We start from the raw sequence: 18,300 nt of genomic DNA, 5'->3' as shown, positions 1-18,300 counted from the left end.
TCAGACAAGCACATCGTGAAGGGGGGACCTCAGTCTTCAAAGCCCTTTTACTATCTGGTACTCACGGCAATCCGTTTTAATGGGTCATTATCATTATTCCACTGAATATGAGGAAACTGAGGCTGAGAAGATCAAGCCCTGGTCACATCAGCAGAGATAGAATCAGAAGCTGGGTCTCGGGACTCCCAAAGCTGCACCATAGCCAGCTGTCTTGCTGGCCATTTTTCTCCCCACGTGGGGCCTTTGTTCACAGCTCGTCCCTTTGTCAGACTTGGATCACAACCTTGCCAGGGCCGGGGCTATTTGTCCTGAGGCATGCATCGTTCAGCGCCTCTCCTGGATAGCGTACACGGTATATGACCACCGCTTGGTGCACGCTCACATGCGGACCACAGAAAGTGAATAGCACAAAGATGGTGACTGCACACCAGGGATCTGTGCCTGTCTGGACTCCAGCGCCGTTAATCTCCTCCAGCCCGCCCCAGCCTGCCCGGTGACCTCCTGTGGTATGACAAACAGTGACCACTGGGTGGCAGTGTGTTCTCATGCCTGGGACCAGACAGGTTGCCCAGAGCCAAGGAACATGGGGGTGGGGTGGAGGCAAGCAGGATCCACACCGCCAGCTGTCCAGAAAGGTTGCAAGACCTGATCCCCTGGAGGACGTGACATGGCAGGGCTCCCCCGTGTGTGCATGTGTGTGTGCGTGTGCGCCCGTGCCCTGCAGCAAGAAGGCCAAGGACAATGTGAAATGGAGCCAAGAGTGGGGTGGGGTGGGCCAGGGGAACAAAAATACGAAGGAAACCAGGGCAGCCAGCGTAATAGCGAAGGACACGGAAGAGAGCTGCCGAGGTAAGGGGTGAGGGCTTCTGGAGCGTCAGAGAAACAACTATCCAGGAGAGAGAGAGAGCAAGGGAAAGACCAAGGCAGAAAGAATCACGAAGAGACCAGAAACAGAAAAGAGGAAGATAAGAGAGATTGGCTGGGGAAAGTAGGTCGGAAGGCTGAGGTGGGAGAAGGGAGCCCCCAGAGGCTGGGCAGAGACTAGAACCTTCACTGGACAAGAAGAAGCCAGACTCAGGATTGCTGCTGACAGGGAGTTTATTTAGACTGAGTTGTGGAGATCTGGCTGCCTCAGCTCCAGGTCAGAGCTGCTCGGGCTCCGGCTCGGGCTCCGGCTCGGGCTCCGGTTCCAGTTCCGGTTCTGGCTCCAGCTCCCCTATCTTGCTCTGGGTCTGAGGTGGGTGAATCTCATGCTCTAAGGCAGAGAATCTTCTTGGACGCCACTATGGGAAGACATGGAGGGTGGGTGGGGAGAAAGATGAAGGGAATATGGAGAAAACTGAGTCTCTCTATTCTTTCCCAGTCCCCTGTGTTCCCCATCTGGTCCCAGGCCTTTTCTCAGTCCCTTCAAGCCTCTCTTGGGTCGTTCGGGCACAAGGGGTCCTTGGAGAGGCTTATGAAGAAGGGGCTCTGCAGGCAAGATCAGGAGTCCACCTTGGTCATCTTCCCTGAGGAGAGGGTGCCAGACAGCACTCAGAAAACTAAAGGGAGGGGAAGCCAATTGCCAGGGCAGGGGGCCAGGGGGTGGGGAGAGGCAGGGAGAGGTCCCTGGCTCACCTGTCTTCTCCAAAAGTGAAAGCCAAAGGCTCCAGTCATCAAAAGGAGCAGAAACAGGATACCAAGGATGAGAAACAGAGGGAGCTGGCCTGTCTTCAGGGGACCTGAGGCCCTCCCAGAGTGTTGGGCACCTACAAGAGAAGTACAGCATTAGGCATAGGGTCATAGTTGAAAGGATATCTTGCCACACCCTCATATGTTACAGATGCCAATGAGACAGTGAGACCCAGAGTGTAGGGACTTATGCAGGATTGTTAGCTAATTAATAGCAGAAGTGAGTTCAGGCCTGGACAAAAGCTGGAGGTTAGAAAGAAAAGAGCTGGGATGGGGCAGGGGAGGGGTCTGGAAAGCGGGATCAAGATGGTTGGTCTGGAGCTGGCGCTGTGGCGCTGTGGGGTCTCAGACCTGGGCCAGTCGGCTCAGCGAAGGATACCGCTGTCCCGAGAAGCCTCTCCCCCTGGTACACGTGGCACTGCCAGGGCTGAGAAACGAGTCTGGCCTGCTGCAACTCCAGCCAGGGTCCTGGGGAACTTCCCCAAGACGGCTTATCCAGGGGGCTCCACACAAAACGCTCTTGTCCGGATGCTGGAGTCACCTCACAAAGCAGTTTTCTCGGGTTGCCAGGTAACCCAGAGGACTTGGGAGTCACTGAAAAAAATCAGAGGGAAGAGACCTTTGGGGGCCCGACCCCCTCACTTGAAACCACAGAGTCAACTCCCCAGTCTCAATCGCCCTGCACTCACCTGGGCTCTGATTGGGTGAGGTTGAGGGGAGGAGATCAGGGTCATGGCCAAATTAATCTTATCAAGACAAAGCTCTGGGCAGATCACTCTGCTTGCTGCCTCAAAGCTTTCCAGGCTCTCTACTGCCTTCAGGGGACAGTTCAAATTCAAACTGGCCCAGAAGGATCACATAGCAAACACTATTTTGGATTCTTTTACATTACTTTCTACCCAAATGTTCAGGAACCCCAATATCAGTCAGGTATGTTGCCCCACCACCACCACCACCATACACCTTGCACTTTTCTTGTTTCCATGACTTGGCTCACGTCAGTGTCCCCTGCCTTGAGGTGCCCCCTGAATGAACTCTACCCCCCTTTCCGAACGTTCGGAGAACAGTGAACTGACCCACAGATGGCTGATCTACAGCTATAGATCTCAAAGCTGTACAGTGAGAGATAGCACGGGTAAGAAGACACCAATGGTGAGAAGGGTCTTGAGTTGAGCATGGTGTACAGGCACCTGAAGACTTGGTGACAGACACACCTGACCTTAGACCCCGAGGCTGGTACTTCCCAGCTGTGTGATTTGAGAAATTCTTTCTCTGTAAAACAGGGGTGACAGTCTCTCCCAGTGAGCTGTCATGACATAGCATGGAACACTAACACGAAACAGCTGACGCTCAAGAAGACCTGAGACAGGGGCAGCTGGGTGGCTCAGTCGGTTAAAGCGTCGGACTCTTGATTTCAGCTCAGGTCATGATCTCATGGTTCGTGGGTTCGAGCCCCACGTCGGGCTCTGCACTGACATTGTGGGGGGCTGCTTGGGAGTCTCTCTCTGCTCTTCCCCATCCCTCTCTCTAAATAACTATAAATAAACTTAAAACAAAAGAAGAAGAAGATGAAGACAACCTTGGATGGAAAGAATTGGGAGGCTTTGTCAACTGACTGGATGTGGAGGAAGTGGGAGGCTAAGTGTCAGGGCAAGTGGGATTGGGGCGGGGGATGGGGTGGGGGGGAGTTACTGACAGAAAGGCTAAGTCAGCAAGAGGGCTCAGTGTGAGGAAAAGATGGGGTTCAGGGTGAGGCTGAGGTGGGGGTACCATATCTAGGTATCCTGGAACAGGTGGAAATTCAGCACTGACCCTCAGGAGATGTACGACTGTTAACATATTCATTTATTCCTTCAACCAATGTACCTTATTAAGCACCTACTATTCCGTACCACTATTTAGCGGCCACAGGTGAGTACGGCAGGACACAGCCAAGCTTCTGTGGCTCATAGTTACCAATCAATCAACACATACTTCTGAGTTTTGAGGGTTTTTTTTTTTCTTCCTGTGTTTGTTTTATACTGTCTTAAAAAAAAAAAAGCCCTTGCTCAGTAAATATTTGCTGACCAAGGGACTGATTGATTAACTCCTCCCAAATCCAGGCCACTTCCTGCAACTTTAACCCAAGCCCTGGTCCCGAAGTAGACAAGGATTCCAGAGCTATATTCCATCTCTTCTGAACCATTCAAACTTTTGCCACCTGTCCTTGTAACTTCTCAGACCCTTCCCCTCCCCCCCCGCCCCCCATTCAGAGCAGGGTGGAATGTTCATCTAGTGACTCAGGGGAGACTTTCTGTTTCGGTGGTTCCTTATGTGGGGGCGAGAAAAGAGGAGGCCACAAGGGCAGCCTCTGCGACTTCTGCCCAGTGGCCTGGCATCGTGAAGCGGATTTGCCCAGTCTCTGCCCAGCCAGCCTTCCCTCCCTGTCCCAGCTCCCCTGGGATGGGACCTACTCCTTTCCCACCTGGGGCTGACCTGTGATGACTGCCAAGGTGACAGTGACACTGAGCTGCTGCCCCTGCAGATGGACGTGGCAGGTGTAGGTCCCAGCCTGGGCCTGGCTCACAGCCTCCAGTGGAAGGGTAAAGTTGCCATTGTCTCCAGCCACCAGGAGGTCGGGGCCTCCACCAGGAGGGGCCCACTTGGCAGTGAGAGAAGACTGGGTCCCCAAACCGGGAGGCAGGTGGCAGGGCAGCTCCACCCTGGAACCTGCTCCAGCATACACAGTCAGAGGCACTGAGGGCTCCAGACCTGGGAAAAAAGAGAAGCCAGAGTTGAAGCTGAGAGCAGGAGGCACAGAGGGGCTGGAGCCCTGGAGCTGTAGGTAAGGGAGGCAGAAGACAAAGGAGGTGGTCAGGCTCTGAAGGGTGCAAGGGAGCAGATAATGTGGATGAGCTGAGGATGCTCTGAAACCCCCATGTGGGCTGGGCCAGGGGGGAGACCAAAGGCTGGCCAGTGAGGCCACAAGGAAAAGCCAGAAGAGGGGAAGGCGGTGAAAAGGCTGCAATGCGAGATACTATGAGGGAGTTGGACAGTGAGGCCCAGGCAATCACAGTGGGCACCAGCTGCCGGAGACCTGGTTTGGGGACCCATAAGTCAGGGGGAGGTGTCAGGGGGGCAGGAAGGGGTTGTGGTCAAGTATGAAGTCAGACTGGAGGAGTTACCCAGAACAGTGAGGTTGTATGTAATGGAGACATTGAAGCCATCTCTGTAGGTGAGGAGGCAGCCCCACGGCCCAGAGTCCAAGGGGCTCACTTGGGGCAGGAAGAGGAGGCTTCCAGCTAAGTGGTGATGGGGGGACTCCTGGACAGGGACTCTGCCTCGGAACCAGTGCACAGAGGCTGGCAGGTCAGGGCGGCTGAAGGAGCAGTTCAAGATGACCCAGTCGGAGATCCGGAGAGACCCTGGGGGGCTGGCAGTCACTGCTCAAGGATAAAGAAGGTGTGATTAGCTCCACAAGAAACACCTTCCAAACGCAGCAGGCCAACTAGGCTGGAAACAGGCCCCAAGCTGTAGACTTCTTTGTCTTTTCCACTCCAGCTCTCCTCCACCACCGGCCCCCCGCCCCGCTCCACCACGCAACACCCCCTCCCCCGCCCCGCCCCAGTCCAGTGCCTGGCACATGGAGGCGCTTAGAATGGATGCTCAGGAATCTTCTGCCTACTTCCCCCCACCCCTGCCTCCGGTGCCTCCAGTTTACTCGGCTGGGTCTACCCTCCCCTTTCACCAGGCCTTGCCCGAGGATATCCACCAAGCCCACCCCCTGAGCTACAGAAGTCTGAAATGAGTCACTCTAGCCCAACACTCTCCCCCCCCCCCCCCCGCCCCCCGCAACCCAGGGGTGCCTCCCCTCCTCCACCCTGGCACTCCCAGGGTGGGTGGGGGAGGGGAGTTCCAGGGGTGATACAATCTCTCCCTAGGGTCCTCCCCTCCCCCCCCCACATGCTTCTCTGGGGGCACCTTCCACTCTGCCCCCCCACCCCCTTCCGCTACCCTCCTGGAGGCGGGGGGGGGGGGGGAGGAGGACGCGGGGGGGGGGGGCCTCTCCCGCCCTGCCCAGGGCGCATTCTTAGAAGCACAGCCCCTGCCCCAGCCCTTCCTGCCTCCGGGGCGGCGGGGAACGCGGCGCCCTGCTCCAGCCCCGCTCCCCACGGCCCGCCCCCACCTACTGGAGGCCTGACCCACGCGCAGACGGAGGCGGCAGGCGAGGGAGCGGTCCCGGAGGTGCACCGCAGCGCGGTACTCGCCGGCGTCGGCGCGTCGGGCCGGGCGCAGCCACAGCGAGAAGTCCCCGCGCTGGAGGCCGCGCTCTTCCAGCTGCACGCGGGGCTGCAGGGGCGGCCTCCCGCTGCGCAGGCCGCCGGGAGCCTGCATCAGCACCACGTAGCGGCGCGGCCCCGGGCCCTGGGCGGAGGGCGCCGCGGGGCGCAGGCTGGGCGCGGGAGCCGGCGGACCACTGGACGGGAGAGAGGGAAGGGACTGAGAAATTCGAGGGGGAAGAAGCCCGGGGCGAGATGCAGCCCAGCCCCACTTCGAGGATGAGGAAACCCACCCAAAAGATCTCTTGACCGCTGACCGTCCCCATCCTCGTCCCCCCTCGGATGGGGCCAGCGCCATCCACGCTTGGAGAGGCGGGCATAGAAGGGATGCAGGTGTGAGGGGAGCAGTCTTCCAAGGAAAGGCAGCGGGGGAGACCGAGCCACTGGGTTCTGGGGGATCGACAGCTCAGGGCAGGAGACTGGAGGCTGGCTTGGGCCTTGGGTTATGAGTCTGGGTGCCATTGCTGTTGGATTTGGGGGTTCTGTTGCCCAAGTTCGGGGTGCATACCTGTCTGGTAGATGGTGCCAAGTGACCCCTGCTGTTCTCAGAAGGCTGACATCCTGGAGGGGGATTGTGGGGCTGCAGGGGAGCTGGGCAGGAGCCCCCTCCTGGGCCCACACCACAGAGACCTCTGTCTCAGACCCTGGAGCCTCCACTGGGGAGGAAAAGAGAGGTCAAGGTGAGGGGCCATGAGCCAGTAGACTGAGGAATAGAGAAGCCTCAGCTACCTGAAGGAGAAACAGGGCTGAAGTAGACATTGGGCTGCCCCTTCCCCACCCAACGGGAAGACCATGGAGAGGCTTTGGGGCAGAAAGACTACCCCGAGCAAGGCCTTAGAAGAATCCACCGAAGCTAAGGACCTTGGCATCCGTGAGGTCCAGAAACCCCTGCTGACCACCCCCCATCCCCGTGGGTCTGGAGGGCAACCCTCCCAGAGGGTCAGCCCCATCTTACCTGGAGCCACCCGCTGCAGCTGCAGAAGCAGCAGAACCAGGAACTGAGCCTCCCACATCTCCCCTTAGGCCTGGGCCACGCTGAGCCCCCCAAAGGGAAGAGGTCAGAAAGAAGGGAGGGACAGATGGACAAAAGAGGGGTTCTGCAAAGATACCGGGTGGAAGAAGGGAATCTAGAAGAGCGACAGGGACAGAAGCCTGGAGGTAGGGGCAAGAACCAATGTACCAGAGACTGGAATCCAGAGGCAAGCCGGCCAGATTGGGCAGCAGGAGTTGGGGGAGGGGGTGGGGGTGTCCCAGCGAATGGGGCAAGGCGGTGGCAGAGAGCAGAGTGGAGGCCAGGTGGCTGTCTTGAGCTGGGAGGCAGTTCTGCTGCTCCTAGGGCCCTCGCCCCTGTCCTTCTGCCTTCCCTCCACCTTCCCCACTTCCCCTCCCCGTTGCCCCCCCACACACCCCAGGGCTCACAGTTTCGCTTCGCAGTGGAAAGTCTGAGGGGGTTGATTCCCAGCAGCATTACCCTCCACTTCTGTGGTGGCGCTCCCCTTGTTTATTTCCTCAGTCCTGGGTGTCCCCGCCAACCCTTCACCCCCCCCTCCCCTCCCTCCCTCCCTCCCTCCCTCTGAATCCTTTCCCCAGGGACCTTCTGGTTCTCTCCAAAAGCCTTTTCTGCCTGGAACTACCTGCCGGCCCATCTCTAAGCTGCCACTCCAGTCCCACCATTAACACTTTTTTTTTCTTAGCAAGCTCTTCCCTTGGTGCCATCTCCTCCCTCATTCCCTTAACCTCCCCAGACTTTGACTTAGCACAACACCGGACTCCCCACCTGCCCAATGGTTCCTGGGAGTACAATGAACCTAAAAGATGGTAGGTATGGGGAAGGGAACCCCAAGTCCGGGGGGCGGGGGAAGCTACATTATATTGGGCTTTCATTATATGCCAGGCACTGTATAGGACACTTTACATACAGTAACTCATGAAATGTGATATTTCCCCATTGTACAGATGAAGAAACTGAGGCAGGTTCAAAGATTAATTTGCCTGGGTCAGTTAGGGAGTATGAGCCAAAAGGTGTGTGTATCTGGGTGTATAGTCCTGACGCTGGGTGAGTTAAGGGTGTCCTCTTGAAGAATGATGGGGTTGAGTCACACACACCCCCCTCCAGCTCAGACCACTGTGTCCTCATCAGCTTCTCCCAAACCAGAGGCTTTGAACTGTGAGACAGGGCAAGGGTGATGTGGTGAAATGCAGAAATCCTGCAGCAGAGATCAAACTCGAGAAAAACGGAGACAGAACTAGGGAAGGAAGCCTGACTGACAGAGGGGAACTCTTGCTCTCCACCCCACCCAGCCTGAGAAGCCCAGCCCAGAGGGGTGGAGTGCAGGTGCCAAGAGCCCCCACCACACCTGGGAACCCCAAGAGGCCCTGGACTTCTCTCCTCGGCCTGCCCAAGGGCTCATTTCGTCAGTGCCAGGTTTAGGGCACGTTTGATGCCAGGCAACTCTCACTCCCTGTCCTAGGAGGCCGAGACCCAGGCCTCCCAGCCCTCTCCCACTTCAGGGGCGGGACTTCCTGTTTCTGAGGCTGCTTCTTTGCCTGGTTCAGCACAACAGAGCTGGTAGCTTTCCACTGGGCTCAGCAGTGTCTAGACCTGGTGTGGGCTAGCAGGGAAGTGTGTACGTTCTGCTGGGGAGGAGAATCCCCAAGAATCCAAAACCAGGACAGAAGTTAGCTCTCAGAGAAGCTGTGCTCCCTGTCCATCCCTGGAGTGCTGATCTTGTCTTCTAGAGTGGTGGGTGGTAGGAGGGTGCAGCTGCTTTTTTACAGAAGAAAAGGGTCCTGACAGAACCTGACGTCAGCCACCCTCCTCCCTCTGCCCCGGGAAAGCAGGAGACAGGTTAAAAACAGAAGCGCGACCGTTTCTTTATTAAATTATACAAAAAGGGGAGGGGAGGGGAGGAGGGCAGCTGTGGGGCTCGGCCCCAACCCTGGCCCCACCCCGGCCTGGCGCTGTCTGAGAGAAGGGGATCTGAGGGAGACTCAAGGATCAGGCAGGGTAGGGATGGGCAGGACATGAGGCTGGGATGCAGAGGTGAGGGAGGAGAGGCTACCCGAGGAGGGGTGGGGAAGGGAAGAGGAGAGCAAAGACAGGGAGAGGAGCAATTGGGGACCAGCTGGGGAGCTCAGATGGAGCAGGTCGGGAGGTGGAACAATGGCAGAGTGAGGATGGAAGGGGCAGTGTCTGGAGAGGCGGACATGAGAAGGCTGGGGACAAAGAGGGTGGCAGTTCTGGTGCAGGGCCCAGAGCAAGGAACCAGGTGAAGAGTGGCTGCACTCGTCTGTTCCCACCCCCACCTCCAGGCCCCGAGGGGCCTCCCACCCCAGCCCATTGGCGGGGGGGCTCATGCCGACGCCCCATTTTCTGTCTTCTGCCGCTTGGGATCCGCTTCATCCTGTGGAGGGAGAGTTGGGGTAGCTGCAAAATGGGAGAGGGACCTCCCCCTGTCCCTGCCCTGCTCCAGCCCCCGCCCGGGCACCACAGGCATCCAGGTCCAAGTCCAAAGGGCTCCCAGCCCCTGCTGCAGCCCTGACAGCCCCTCAGTCCCCACAAGCCAGCCCAAACCTCCTCTTCGGCAGCTCTCTTCAGCGCGGGCCCTTCGTCGTCATCTTCTTCTTCTTCCTCATCTGAGGAGCCAGAAACGGGTCATTGGGGAAGGGCAGGAAGCTCTGGCACAGACCCCCTGTGGTCGCCCTCAGCCCTGCTTCAGGTCTTCAAGCCCACCCTGACTCTGTTCCTTTGAGCCCAGCCTCCCCTGCCCCTCCCCACCTTCTTCTTCCCCCTCATCCTCCTCCTCTCCGTCCTCAGCAGTTTCTTCTTCTTCCTCCTCAGCTCCGTTCTCCTCCTCCTGCGGGGGACCAGGAGGGAGAGCAGTGTCAGGCTGGCCAGGCTGGCGGTGTGCCTCCACCACCACCAATGGCAGGGGTGTTGAGGGCCCAAAGGGTGGGGCGCGGAGGATGGGAGGGGCCAAAGCAAACGCAGGACTCAGCCCCCCCAAAGTAACTGGAGGGGGGATCTGAGTCTCCACCTGACCCCTGCGCACCTCCACCACTTCTTTCTTTCGCTCTTTCCGGCTTGCCTTCTCCTCCACCTTCTCTTTCTTCTCCTTCAGGTCCTGCAAGAGAGAAAGAGGTCACCTTCCTCTCACCACAAATGAGCTGCAGCCGGTCCCTCTCGCCCCGTTCTCCCTCTGCAGTGAGCTTTAGAGGAGTGTAAAAACGGAGGAGTTGGCCACAACAGCTCAGAGGCAGAACAGAGGTCCCCGGGTCCCTACGGCCACAAAGGGGCTGAGACCAGACACCTTCCCCAAGACTCAAGGGAGGAGAGAAAAGTGATGAAGATAGAGGAATGGACAGCCAAGGTAACTGCTCATGACCCCCATCAAGTTCTCCAAAACCTCCTGGGCTGAAGAGTTCAGCTCAGCAAAGCAAATCCCCTCCATCTGCTAGCAGCCCTGATGCCCCACCCCCTCTTGAGGTCCCTCCGCCTTCCTGGCCTGCCCCCTCCCACAGCCTGCCCTGCTCTGCCTTTTGTCTACCTCTGGGGCCTTTTCCTGAGTATTCTCTCTCCTGGGCATCCCTCCCGGCTTCCCCTCTCAGCCTTGAATGCCTTTGTTTGTCTGTGTGTCCCCCAACTCCTCAGGCTCCTACTTGGCCAAACACGACAGGAATAGGGAGAGCACCCCAGCCTGATGCACACCTACTCCAAACCAGTTCCGAGTAGTTTCCTCCTCCCCAAGCCCAGCCCCTGGTGCAGGCAGTGGTGTGGAAGGGTAGAAGTCACCATTTCCAGGGGGAACATAGGTAAAGTACGATAAAGGAAACATGGAAGGGAGAGGGTATCGGACATGGCAGATGGAGAGAAAGACAAACAAGGTCTGGGGTGGGATGGGAATGTAGTAGGGGAAGGTACCTGCCTAGAGTGCCCTCCCTCCACTGCCCCCCTCTCTCTCCTTCACCCCAGGAGCCCACCCAGCAGGCACACCTTTGATGTCTTATTCTGATGTGGCAGACAGGAGTTGTGCATGGGTCCCTTCTCTCTGGACATCACACTGGCCCTTCCAATTTAGATTCCAGTCCTCTTTCCACACACCCCCCCCCCAACCGCCCTTGGCAGGCACTGTTCAACTGTGGATGTCCCTGTGCCATCTGATGTGGTGCTGGTGTGCAACTCTGTGTATCTGATTCCATGTGGATGGAAGTTTTCTGTGTGAGTGGCTCTCCCGGGAGGGTGTGTCCTTTCTGGAACAGGATCAGGAATAGGAGTAGAGGTTGGTGCAGAATGGTTGACCTGGAGGGACACTCAATTCCCTTTTCCCTTTGAGAGGAACACAGAACACTGGACCCTCTCACTCCAGCTAGGTTTCTTCATGCCACTTCCCTGCCCTCATTTCGTTGCCACATGATGGGGATGGCATTTCCACTACCTGGTGGGCTCTCCTCTACATCCTGGGCCTAGAGAGCCAGGGGCTAGTCAGCTTCTCTCTGGGGGCCCCAGCACCAGGTCTGTGCTGCCCTGGCCTGAGTTTCCCATCTGGCCTGATAGAGAGGGAGGGAGGGAGGGAGAACGTCAGGGAGGGAGGGAGACTACCAGAGACCAAAGTCCAAGGGGCCGGGCCCTCTCCTCCCCTGTCCTGTCCTTCTGGTCACTGTCCTTCCCTGATCCCTTTTCCAGGAGGGTGTGTGACCTAGGTCTTGTGCTAAGCAGCTCCCTGGCCTCATTAACTCAACACAGGCACACACACTGACACAGGCTGACACCGATTCACACACACAGCTACAGAGGAGCGCCCACGAGATCCGGAGACACATGGCCCGGTGTTTGGGCATCCTGGCACACACTCTTGAGACAGCACGAGAGCACAGCAAAGCCATTCGGCACTCACAAAGCGGCAACATGGCTCCAGAACATCTACGTCTCCACATGCACACATGTAACTGACACGGGCAGTCCCACACACTCGCTGGATTACAGACATACAAAGACACCTACTCAGTGAAGTCACATGCCACCGCACAGCCCACCGGAGGGCCACACGGCACACCTTATCAGCTCTCACACATAGCCCCTCTCTGCCACTGCCTTTAATCCCACTGGTTGCCGTCTTTCACTTCTGGGGCCTCTAGGAGACCTCTGTGACCTCCTCAACAACCAACCCTACCCCCTCCCCCGAAGTCGGGCTCCCAGCCCCCAAGCGCTGGCCGAATTAATTTCCCAAAGCGACACTCAGCAGGTTCCCTAGGGAAATTAGAGGAAGGCTGGAAGAGAGGCAAGGGCAAAGGGATGGGGCCAGGGAAGGGAGCTGATGAGAGCAAGGACGGCTCGATGCAATGCCATGTAACGCTGAGCTTCAGCTTTCTCGAAGGCTATTCCCGCCCCGCTTCTGATTTTTAGGAATCCAAGACTCTTCAAGCGTGAAGGGGGCGGGGGGTGAGGGGAGAGGCTGGAGGGGGCTCTGGAGAGAAAAGAAAGCTGAAGGCCAGTGGGGTAAGAAATGGATATAGATGGAAGGGAAGGAAAGGAGAGAAGGAGAAAACAGACACAGGCAATAGCTGTCCGAGCACAGAAGCAAGAGGCGGTCGGGCCTCGAGGGGAGGGGCCCGAGAGCGGCAGCCTCCCGGGAGAGTCCTGTTTACTCTGGAGGATCTCAAACCGCTTAGGAGAGGAAAGGTGAGGTCAGACTGGAAGGGGAGCCGGGGAAACGGGGCGCGGAGAGACGGAGCGGGGGAGGGGCACGGTAAAGTGAGCCGGGGCGCGCTCCGACGGGAAGCGGACGGGGTAGAGGCGCGCGAGCCGGAGCCGGAGCCGGAGAGGGGTGGGGACGGCGGCGGGGGCCGGGCGCGGGCCGAGCGGCGAGGCCGGAGCCGCGGCGCGCGGCGCTCTGGAAGCTAGAGGGCGCTGGCGGGAGCCGCGCGAAGCGGGGTAGGCAGCGCCGGGCAGGGGAGCGGGGGGGAGGGCGGAGTGGGGTCCGCCGGGACCCGGCGCCAGGGCAGCGTGGGGCCGTCGGGGTTAGCGTGGGGCGCAAGACCGCGCGGAGCCCGGGGATCGCGCGCGGTCCGGGCCGCCGCCGTCCCCGCCCGTACCTTGGCGCTCAACTCGGCCGCTGCCTCCACGCTCTTCTCCGACATGGTGCCGGGGCCGGGGCCGGGGCTGGCGGGGAGCCGGGGTCCCGGGGCCGGGACGGAGGGGCCCTGGACGGCGGAGGGTGGCCGCGGCCGGAACCTGGCGCGGTGGCGGCGGCGGCGGCGACAGCGGCAGCGGCGGCCGCTCAGCAAGCTGGGTCTCTGGAAGAGGCGGCAGAGGCGCGCGGGGTGGGGCGGGGGTGGGTCTGGAGCGGAGACCCGCAGGGCTGCGGCCGTCCGGAGGGCGGGCGGAAGGGCGGTGCGGGCGGTGGCCGGCGCGCTCCGGCCGCGGTCGCTCGGTCCTCGGCTCGCCGCCCCCGCACCAGCAGAGCTGCCGCCGACCAGCCGCTGCCGCCCCCGGGCAGGGAACCCGCTTATAAAGGCGGCGCTGCCCGACGGGAGGGGCTTCCCAGGGGTGGGGCTGGCGGGAGCGGGGAGGAGAGGAGAGGGGAGGGGGATGAAAGCGGAGGTTGGCGAGGTGGGGATAGGAGGATGAAAGCGAGGGGAGGGAGCGCGCGAGAGGCGGGAGGGAGGACAGGACCAGGAGGGGAAATGGAGAGACTGACGGTCGAGGAGAAAAGGAGTGGAGCGAGGAGGTGGAAAGGGGTGGGGTTCCTGCGGGGAGGGACCTCTCCGAATCCCGACCTACTGCCTGCGAAAGTGGAGTCTGTCTTTTGGGGGCGGACTGGAGGGATGGCCAGAATCCTACTGACCCTCCCCCAACCCCCCTCCCGGCCCCCCCGCAAGAAATCCTGAGATTTTGCCAAGGGATGGGGTGGGAGAAGCAGATGGAAAGGCCGGGCAGGTATTTGAGAAACCAAAAGCTTAAAGAAGAGGAAGAGGGTGGCGGAGCTACTTCCACATCGCGCTGGCTTTCCGTTCCCGTCCTGCATCTCCATTCTCTGGCCTTAAGATGGAAGGGCCAAAAGGGCAGCACACCCTCTGTCCTGCCCTAGGCTGACATTTGTGACCCCTACTGGGTTCCTCCCGTCCTGGATCTTTCTCGAGATCTAGAGGTGTCAGAGGCCCTCCAGGCTCCTTCCTTCTCTTCCATCTCGGACCGCTCTTATTCGCCCATCTCATCTCACTTGTCTTCGCCTGGTCCTTCTTTTTCTCTTCATCCCTGTTCATTCATCTGTACCCAGACCCCTCCCTCACAACAATTTATACCTCACATCTCTCATTCTTCGGTTGCCTCTTCTCCACCTCTCATCTCCGTCTTCTACCCTTCCATCTCTGATCTCCCCCCCCCCCCCCCCCCCCCCCCCCCGCCCAGACCACACTGTTCCTGTCCCATGTGAGTCTGTCACCAGGCCCTATATCCTTTGCTGATTCCCTCCAACTCCTCTCCAGGTCCTGATTGTCCACATTTTCCCTCCCTTTCCTTTTCTCTTTCCTCGGTTGCCATCTTCCCTAGCCTTTCTGGATTGTATTTGCCCCCTTTCCAAGGGGTTCAGGTCTGGAGTTCCAGCCCCGCCCTGTACCACTCATCCTCAGTTCCAGGCCCTCAGTCTTGGTATCTTTGGATGATTTTGAGAAGCTTGGAATTTCAGGAGCTGGGTGTGTTAACCGTCAGGAAGGTGGATGGAGTGGAAGGCTAGGGTTTGGAAAAAGATACCTTTGGTGTGTGTACACTCCCATATTTGTCTATCATTATCATTATTTGTCTTATTATTTTTATTTTCTTAAGAAGGACACACTGATCAGTCATCATCATTTGGTATCTGAGTGCTTAAAAATACCATCTTTTGGGCCCGTGGTGTACACACTTCCCAATTTCTCCTTCTGACTCTTCTATCAGTTTCTCGGTCTCCATCTCCTCAAAAATCTTGGAGCCCCACCCAGGTTTTTCCTTGCCGGACAGACTCTGATCATCGTTCTCGGAGATCTTTCCATCTCTATCTCGATCTGTTTCTCTGACTCACTCACTGATGTCTTTAGCGATCTCTGACCCGCTCCATCTCTGTACTCTTCTTGCTTCATTTCTCTCCCTCTCCCCTCTCCTTTACCCCCCACCCAGTCTCCCAGTCTCGCTCCCTCCTGTCAGTCTCTTTCCTCTCCTTCCCACCCTCCTTTCCTCATCCCCTTCTCCACCTCCCAGCCCCGCCTGCCGTCTCGGACACCCTGCTGGGCTCTTACCCTGTTGCCCTGGTAACCGCCCCCCACTCCGGTCACCTCCACTCCCCTCCCCCCTCCAATCACCGCCACCAACAACCTCCATCCACCTTCCTCCTATTTTTCCTCAGAGCCAATAGAAACCCTGTTGCCAGGTGGAATGCTCATTTGAATCAGCCAATCCAGGAGTCTAACTGCTTGCCCTGCCTTATATGGGGATTTGAGGAGGGCCACTCCCCCCACTCCAGCCCCACAGGGGACCAGCCCCTCCACTGTCCTTTCTCCCCGCCCTGGAGAGAGCCTGGGACCCTCCCTCTCACCCTTGTAGGAGGGCCTGGCCTCCCATTTCTCTAACTGGGACCACCGGGGTTAGTGTGGGGAGTGGGCCGGACTGTGGGCTGGGCCTCTGGGCTGGGGGTGGGAATGAGGTGTGATTAGGAAGGGGAGGCGGAGGGAGCCGGGAATTTTGCCCAGGGAGGGGTGTCTGGGAGCGGAGGCAGCTGCAGTGGAAAATTCCAGGGAGATGGAGAGGCAGAGAATGGGAATCCTGCCCCAAGGCCCAAGGGAGTGCCTTGAGAATCTAAGAGTTTGGACACTAGGGTCCCCAGGGACCACAAGAAAAAGATCCAGGAAGCAGAAGGCCTGGATCTAATTCCCTTCCTGCATGGGAGAAGCATCTCTTATGCTTTCCTGTCTGGTTGGACAGCAGACCAGTCTCCTGAAGTCTTGGCTTCAGGAGAAAGAAGCTAGAAGTGAAACTTAGGATGAATTTGGAGTAAGCCGTGAGCTGAAAGCCTAACCCCATACCCCTTAGGGTTAGTCTCTGGGCCTCTGGGGCCAGCGGTGTTAAATGATGCCAGCTTGTGTTTGCTCCTTTCCAGAGAACTATTTCTGAGACCTTGTAGAGGCTTGCCTATTCATAGGGTTCTATTACTCCCCAGTCCAACTGAGATTTTCTCCCACTAGTTGAATGGGGAAACCTGGTGCTTCTTACGAATTTTCTGGAGGTTGGAAAAGGGAAGCCAGGTGAGAATAAGGGAGGCATGAGCCCCTGGAAACCAGGACTTCTGGCTTGACATCCTAGAGATTTACTTCCTTACCGTCTGGAAGGTGTTCAATTCTAATTATTACCTTCTCAGTCTTTTGAAATGTGGCAAGTTGTTCTTCAGTTTCCCCACTAGAGTGTCAGCTCTGTGAGGGAAGGACCCAGGCAGACTTTTTATTTTTTATTATTATTTTGTTAAGTAATCTCTGCACCCAACCTGGGACTCGAACTTACATAGATCAAGAGTCATATGCTCCACCGACTGAGCCAGCCAGGCGTCCCAATTGCTATCTTATTCCTAAGTGAATTCTTCCCTCTCTCCAGTTTCCTGAGGTTTTTCAGCTTGCCTGTGTATCTGATAAGTTAAGTGCTAAGGAAGGCCTAGTTATCAGTGAAGGCATTGGACAACAGAAACCTGAAAGTTGGACCTCCCCACTGCTAAGGAGTTGGACTCCTCACTGCTTTTTTTATTCTCATTCCACTTCCAATAACTCATTTTCTATTCCTCATTTTTCCTTTTTTTTTTTTTTCATCTTTTCAAAATTCAGTGGAGAGTTGAGAGGAGAGGGACCCCTAGAGAGATGCCTAAACCAGCCTAAGTTTGCTCACGTTTGAGTTCATTGCCTACAGGAATGTTCCTTAAGAAATCCTCTTCACAGCGTGCCCAGTGGCTCAATCGGTTAAGCATCTGACTCTTGATTTCAGCTCAGGTCATGATGTCACAATTCCGTGGGTTCTAGCCCTGTGTCCGACTCTGTGCTGACAGCGCAGAGCCTGCTCCAGATCCTGCCTCTCCCCTGCTCATGTGTGTGCACCATGCTCTCTCATTCTCTCTCTCTCTCTCTCTCTCCATCAAAAATAAATAAACATTTTAAAAAAAGAAAAGAGGGGCGCCTGGGTGGCTCAGTCGGTTGAGCGTCCGACTTCGACTCAGGTCATGATCTCGCAATGTGTGAGTTTGAGCCCCGCATCAGACTCTGTGCTGACAGCTCGGAGCCTGGAGCCTGCTTCGGATTCTGGGTCTCCTTCTCTCTCTGCCCCTCCCCCACTTGTGCTCTGTCTCTCTCTATCAAAAATAAATAAAATATTTTTTAAAATTTTTAAAAAAGAAAAGAAAAAAAAAAGAAAGCCTCCTCACAACAGTAAGGCACATCCATCATGAACACTACCCGTCCAGTTGTATCCATCATCATGTTCTACGCACTTTTAAGTAGAGGTAAAGTTTTTAAATTCCAAGTTTTCTTTTTGCCTCCTTTATGAAGCCTGAACCCTTGCATTTCAACAAATTTTTATTGAGCTCCTCCTTGGTGTCAGCCACCACGCTCCGTGATAGAGACACAAAACCTGAAAAATGGTCCCTGCCCTCAAGGAACAGATGGGGAAATTTCAAGGGCAACCTGAAAAGGGACATGTGTCCAGCACTCTATCTACCAGGCAAACCAGACAGCACATGGTCCCCTCTATCAGTACACTTTTCCAAAATGCCTCCCAGATCTCTCCCGGTTTTCCAAATCCTTATACATTGTTCCCAACTCCAAACAGCCTCTGTTGGTTCCTCCACCCTTACTGATGGTCTCTCCCGTCCCTGTGCACTAGACCTAGCACGACTGGAGGCACCACAGAGGAAGAGCTCAATAAATCACTGAATTCCAAGCCCTGACACATCATTTCGGACCCATTCTCTGAGCCTTCTCTACCTTCTTCTTTGAGCAGGCCCAGGAAACACACAACCCACTCCCAGGACACTGACTTGCCTCTCTCTCTGACTTGGGATTTTCTAACTACTGATGTCCTGGTGGTCACTGTCTTTTTATGCTATCATCGTCACAACCAAAAGTTGTGGGCTTTCTTACTTCCCCATGAATCTTCTCTCCAGCAAAAAGAATTGGTTTTACCATCCTACGTCTCCTCCAGATTTTTTGACTGGCTTCTTTAATTCTCCATGCCCTCTTCCTGACCTCCTTCACTTTTAGACCAAGCATAGTTTGCCACTGCCCGACCCTCTACTGTCCTCCTTTA

At 57.0% G+C, this 18,300-nt stretch overlaps 2 protein-coding genes across 2 annotated transcripts; both read right to left on the bottom strand.

Annotated features, from left to right (window-relative positions):
• Window positions 1–1,080: 1,080 nt before the first annotated feature.
• Window positions 1,081–7,376, bottom strand: LAG3 (lymphocyte activating 3). Its single transcript, XM_023256729.2, has 8 exons — window positions 6,946–7,376; window positions 6,499–6,646; window positions 5,841–6,127; window positions 4,836–5,093; window positions 4,147–4,422; window positions 2,023–2,265; window positions 1,618–1,748; window positions 1,081–1,283 (listed from the first exon to the last, which is right to left on the bottom strand). The coding sequence occupies exons 1-8, from the start codon at window positions 7,001–7,003 to the stop codon at window positions 1,143–1,145; spliced, it is 1,542 nt and encodes a 513-aa protein (XP_023112497.1). The 5' UTR covers window positions 7,004–7,376; the 3' UTR covers window positions 1,081–1,142.
• A 1,463-nt stretch (window positions 7,377–8,839) lies between these two features.
• Window positions 8,840–14,937, bottom strand: PTMS (parathymosin). The gene is made up of 6 exons (XM_023257737.2): window positions 14,887–14,937; window positions 13,083–13,766; window positions 10,043–10,114; window positions 9,769–9,847; window positions 9,565–9,626; window positions 8,840–9,394 (listed from the first exon to the last, which is right to left on the bottom strand). Exons 1-6 carry the CDS (start codon window positions 14,935–14,937, stop codon window positions 9,344–9,346), a joined length of 999 nt encoding a protein of 332 aa, XP_023113505.2. The 3' UTR covers window positions 8,840–9,343.
• Window positions 14,938–18,300: the final 3,363 nt, after the last annotated feature.

The sequence above is a fragment of the Felis catus genome, chromosome B4, assembly GCF_018350175.1.
Source record: "Felis catus isolate Fca126 chromosome B4, F.catus_Fca126_mat1.0, whole genome shotgun sequence".
Classification (NCBI taxonomy): domain Eukaryota; kingdom Metazoa; phylum Chordata; class Mammalia; order Carnivora; family Felidae; genus Felis; species Felis catus.
Note: the sequence above shows the minus strand (reverse complement) of the source record. Positions and strands in the feature narration are given on the sequence as shown.

Bases quoted from the DNA above. Each gene is read 5' to 3' on its own strand.
- LAG3 (XM_023256729.2), bottom strand. From the start codon at position 7,003: ATGTGGGAGGCTCAGTTCCTGGTTCTGCTGCTTCTGCAGCTGCAGCGG. The intron at 4,423-4,835 runs GTAACTCCTCCA...CTTTTTTCCCAG, and splicing joins ATACAACCTCACTGTTCTGG to GTCTGGAGCCCTCAGTGCCT. The intron at 1,284-1,617 runs GTGAGCCAGGGA...GTCTTCCCATAG, and splicing joins TTCACTTTTGGAGAAGACAG to TGGCGTCCAAGAAGATTCTC.
- PTMS (XM_023257737.2), bottom strand. From the start codon at position 14,937: ATGGAGACCGAGAAACTGATAGAAGAGTCAGAAGGAGAAATTGGGAAG. The intron at 10,115-13,082 runs GTACGGGCGGGG...TCTCTCTTGCAG, and splicing joins CGGCCGAGTTGAGCGCCAAG to GACCTGAAGGAGAAGAAAGA. The intron at 9,627-9,768 runs GTGGGGAGGGGC...CTGGCTCCTCAG, and splicing joins GGATGAGGGGGAAGAAGAAG to ATGAGGAAGAAGAAGAAGAT.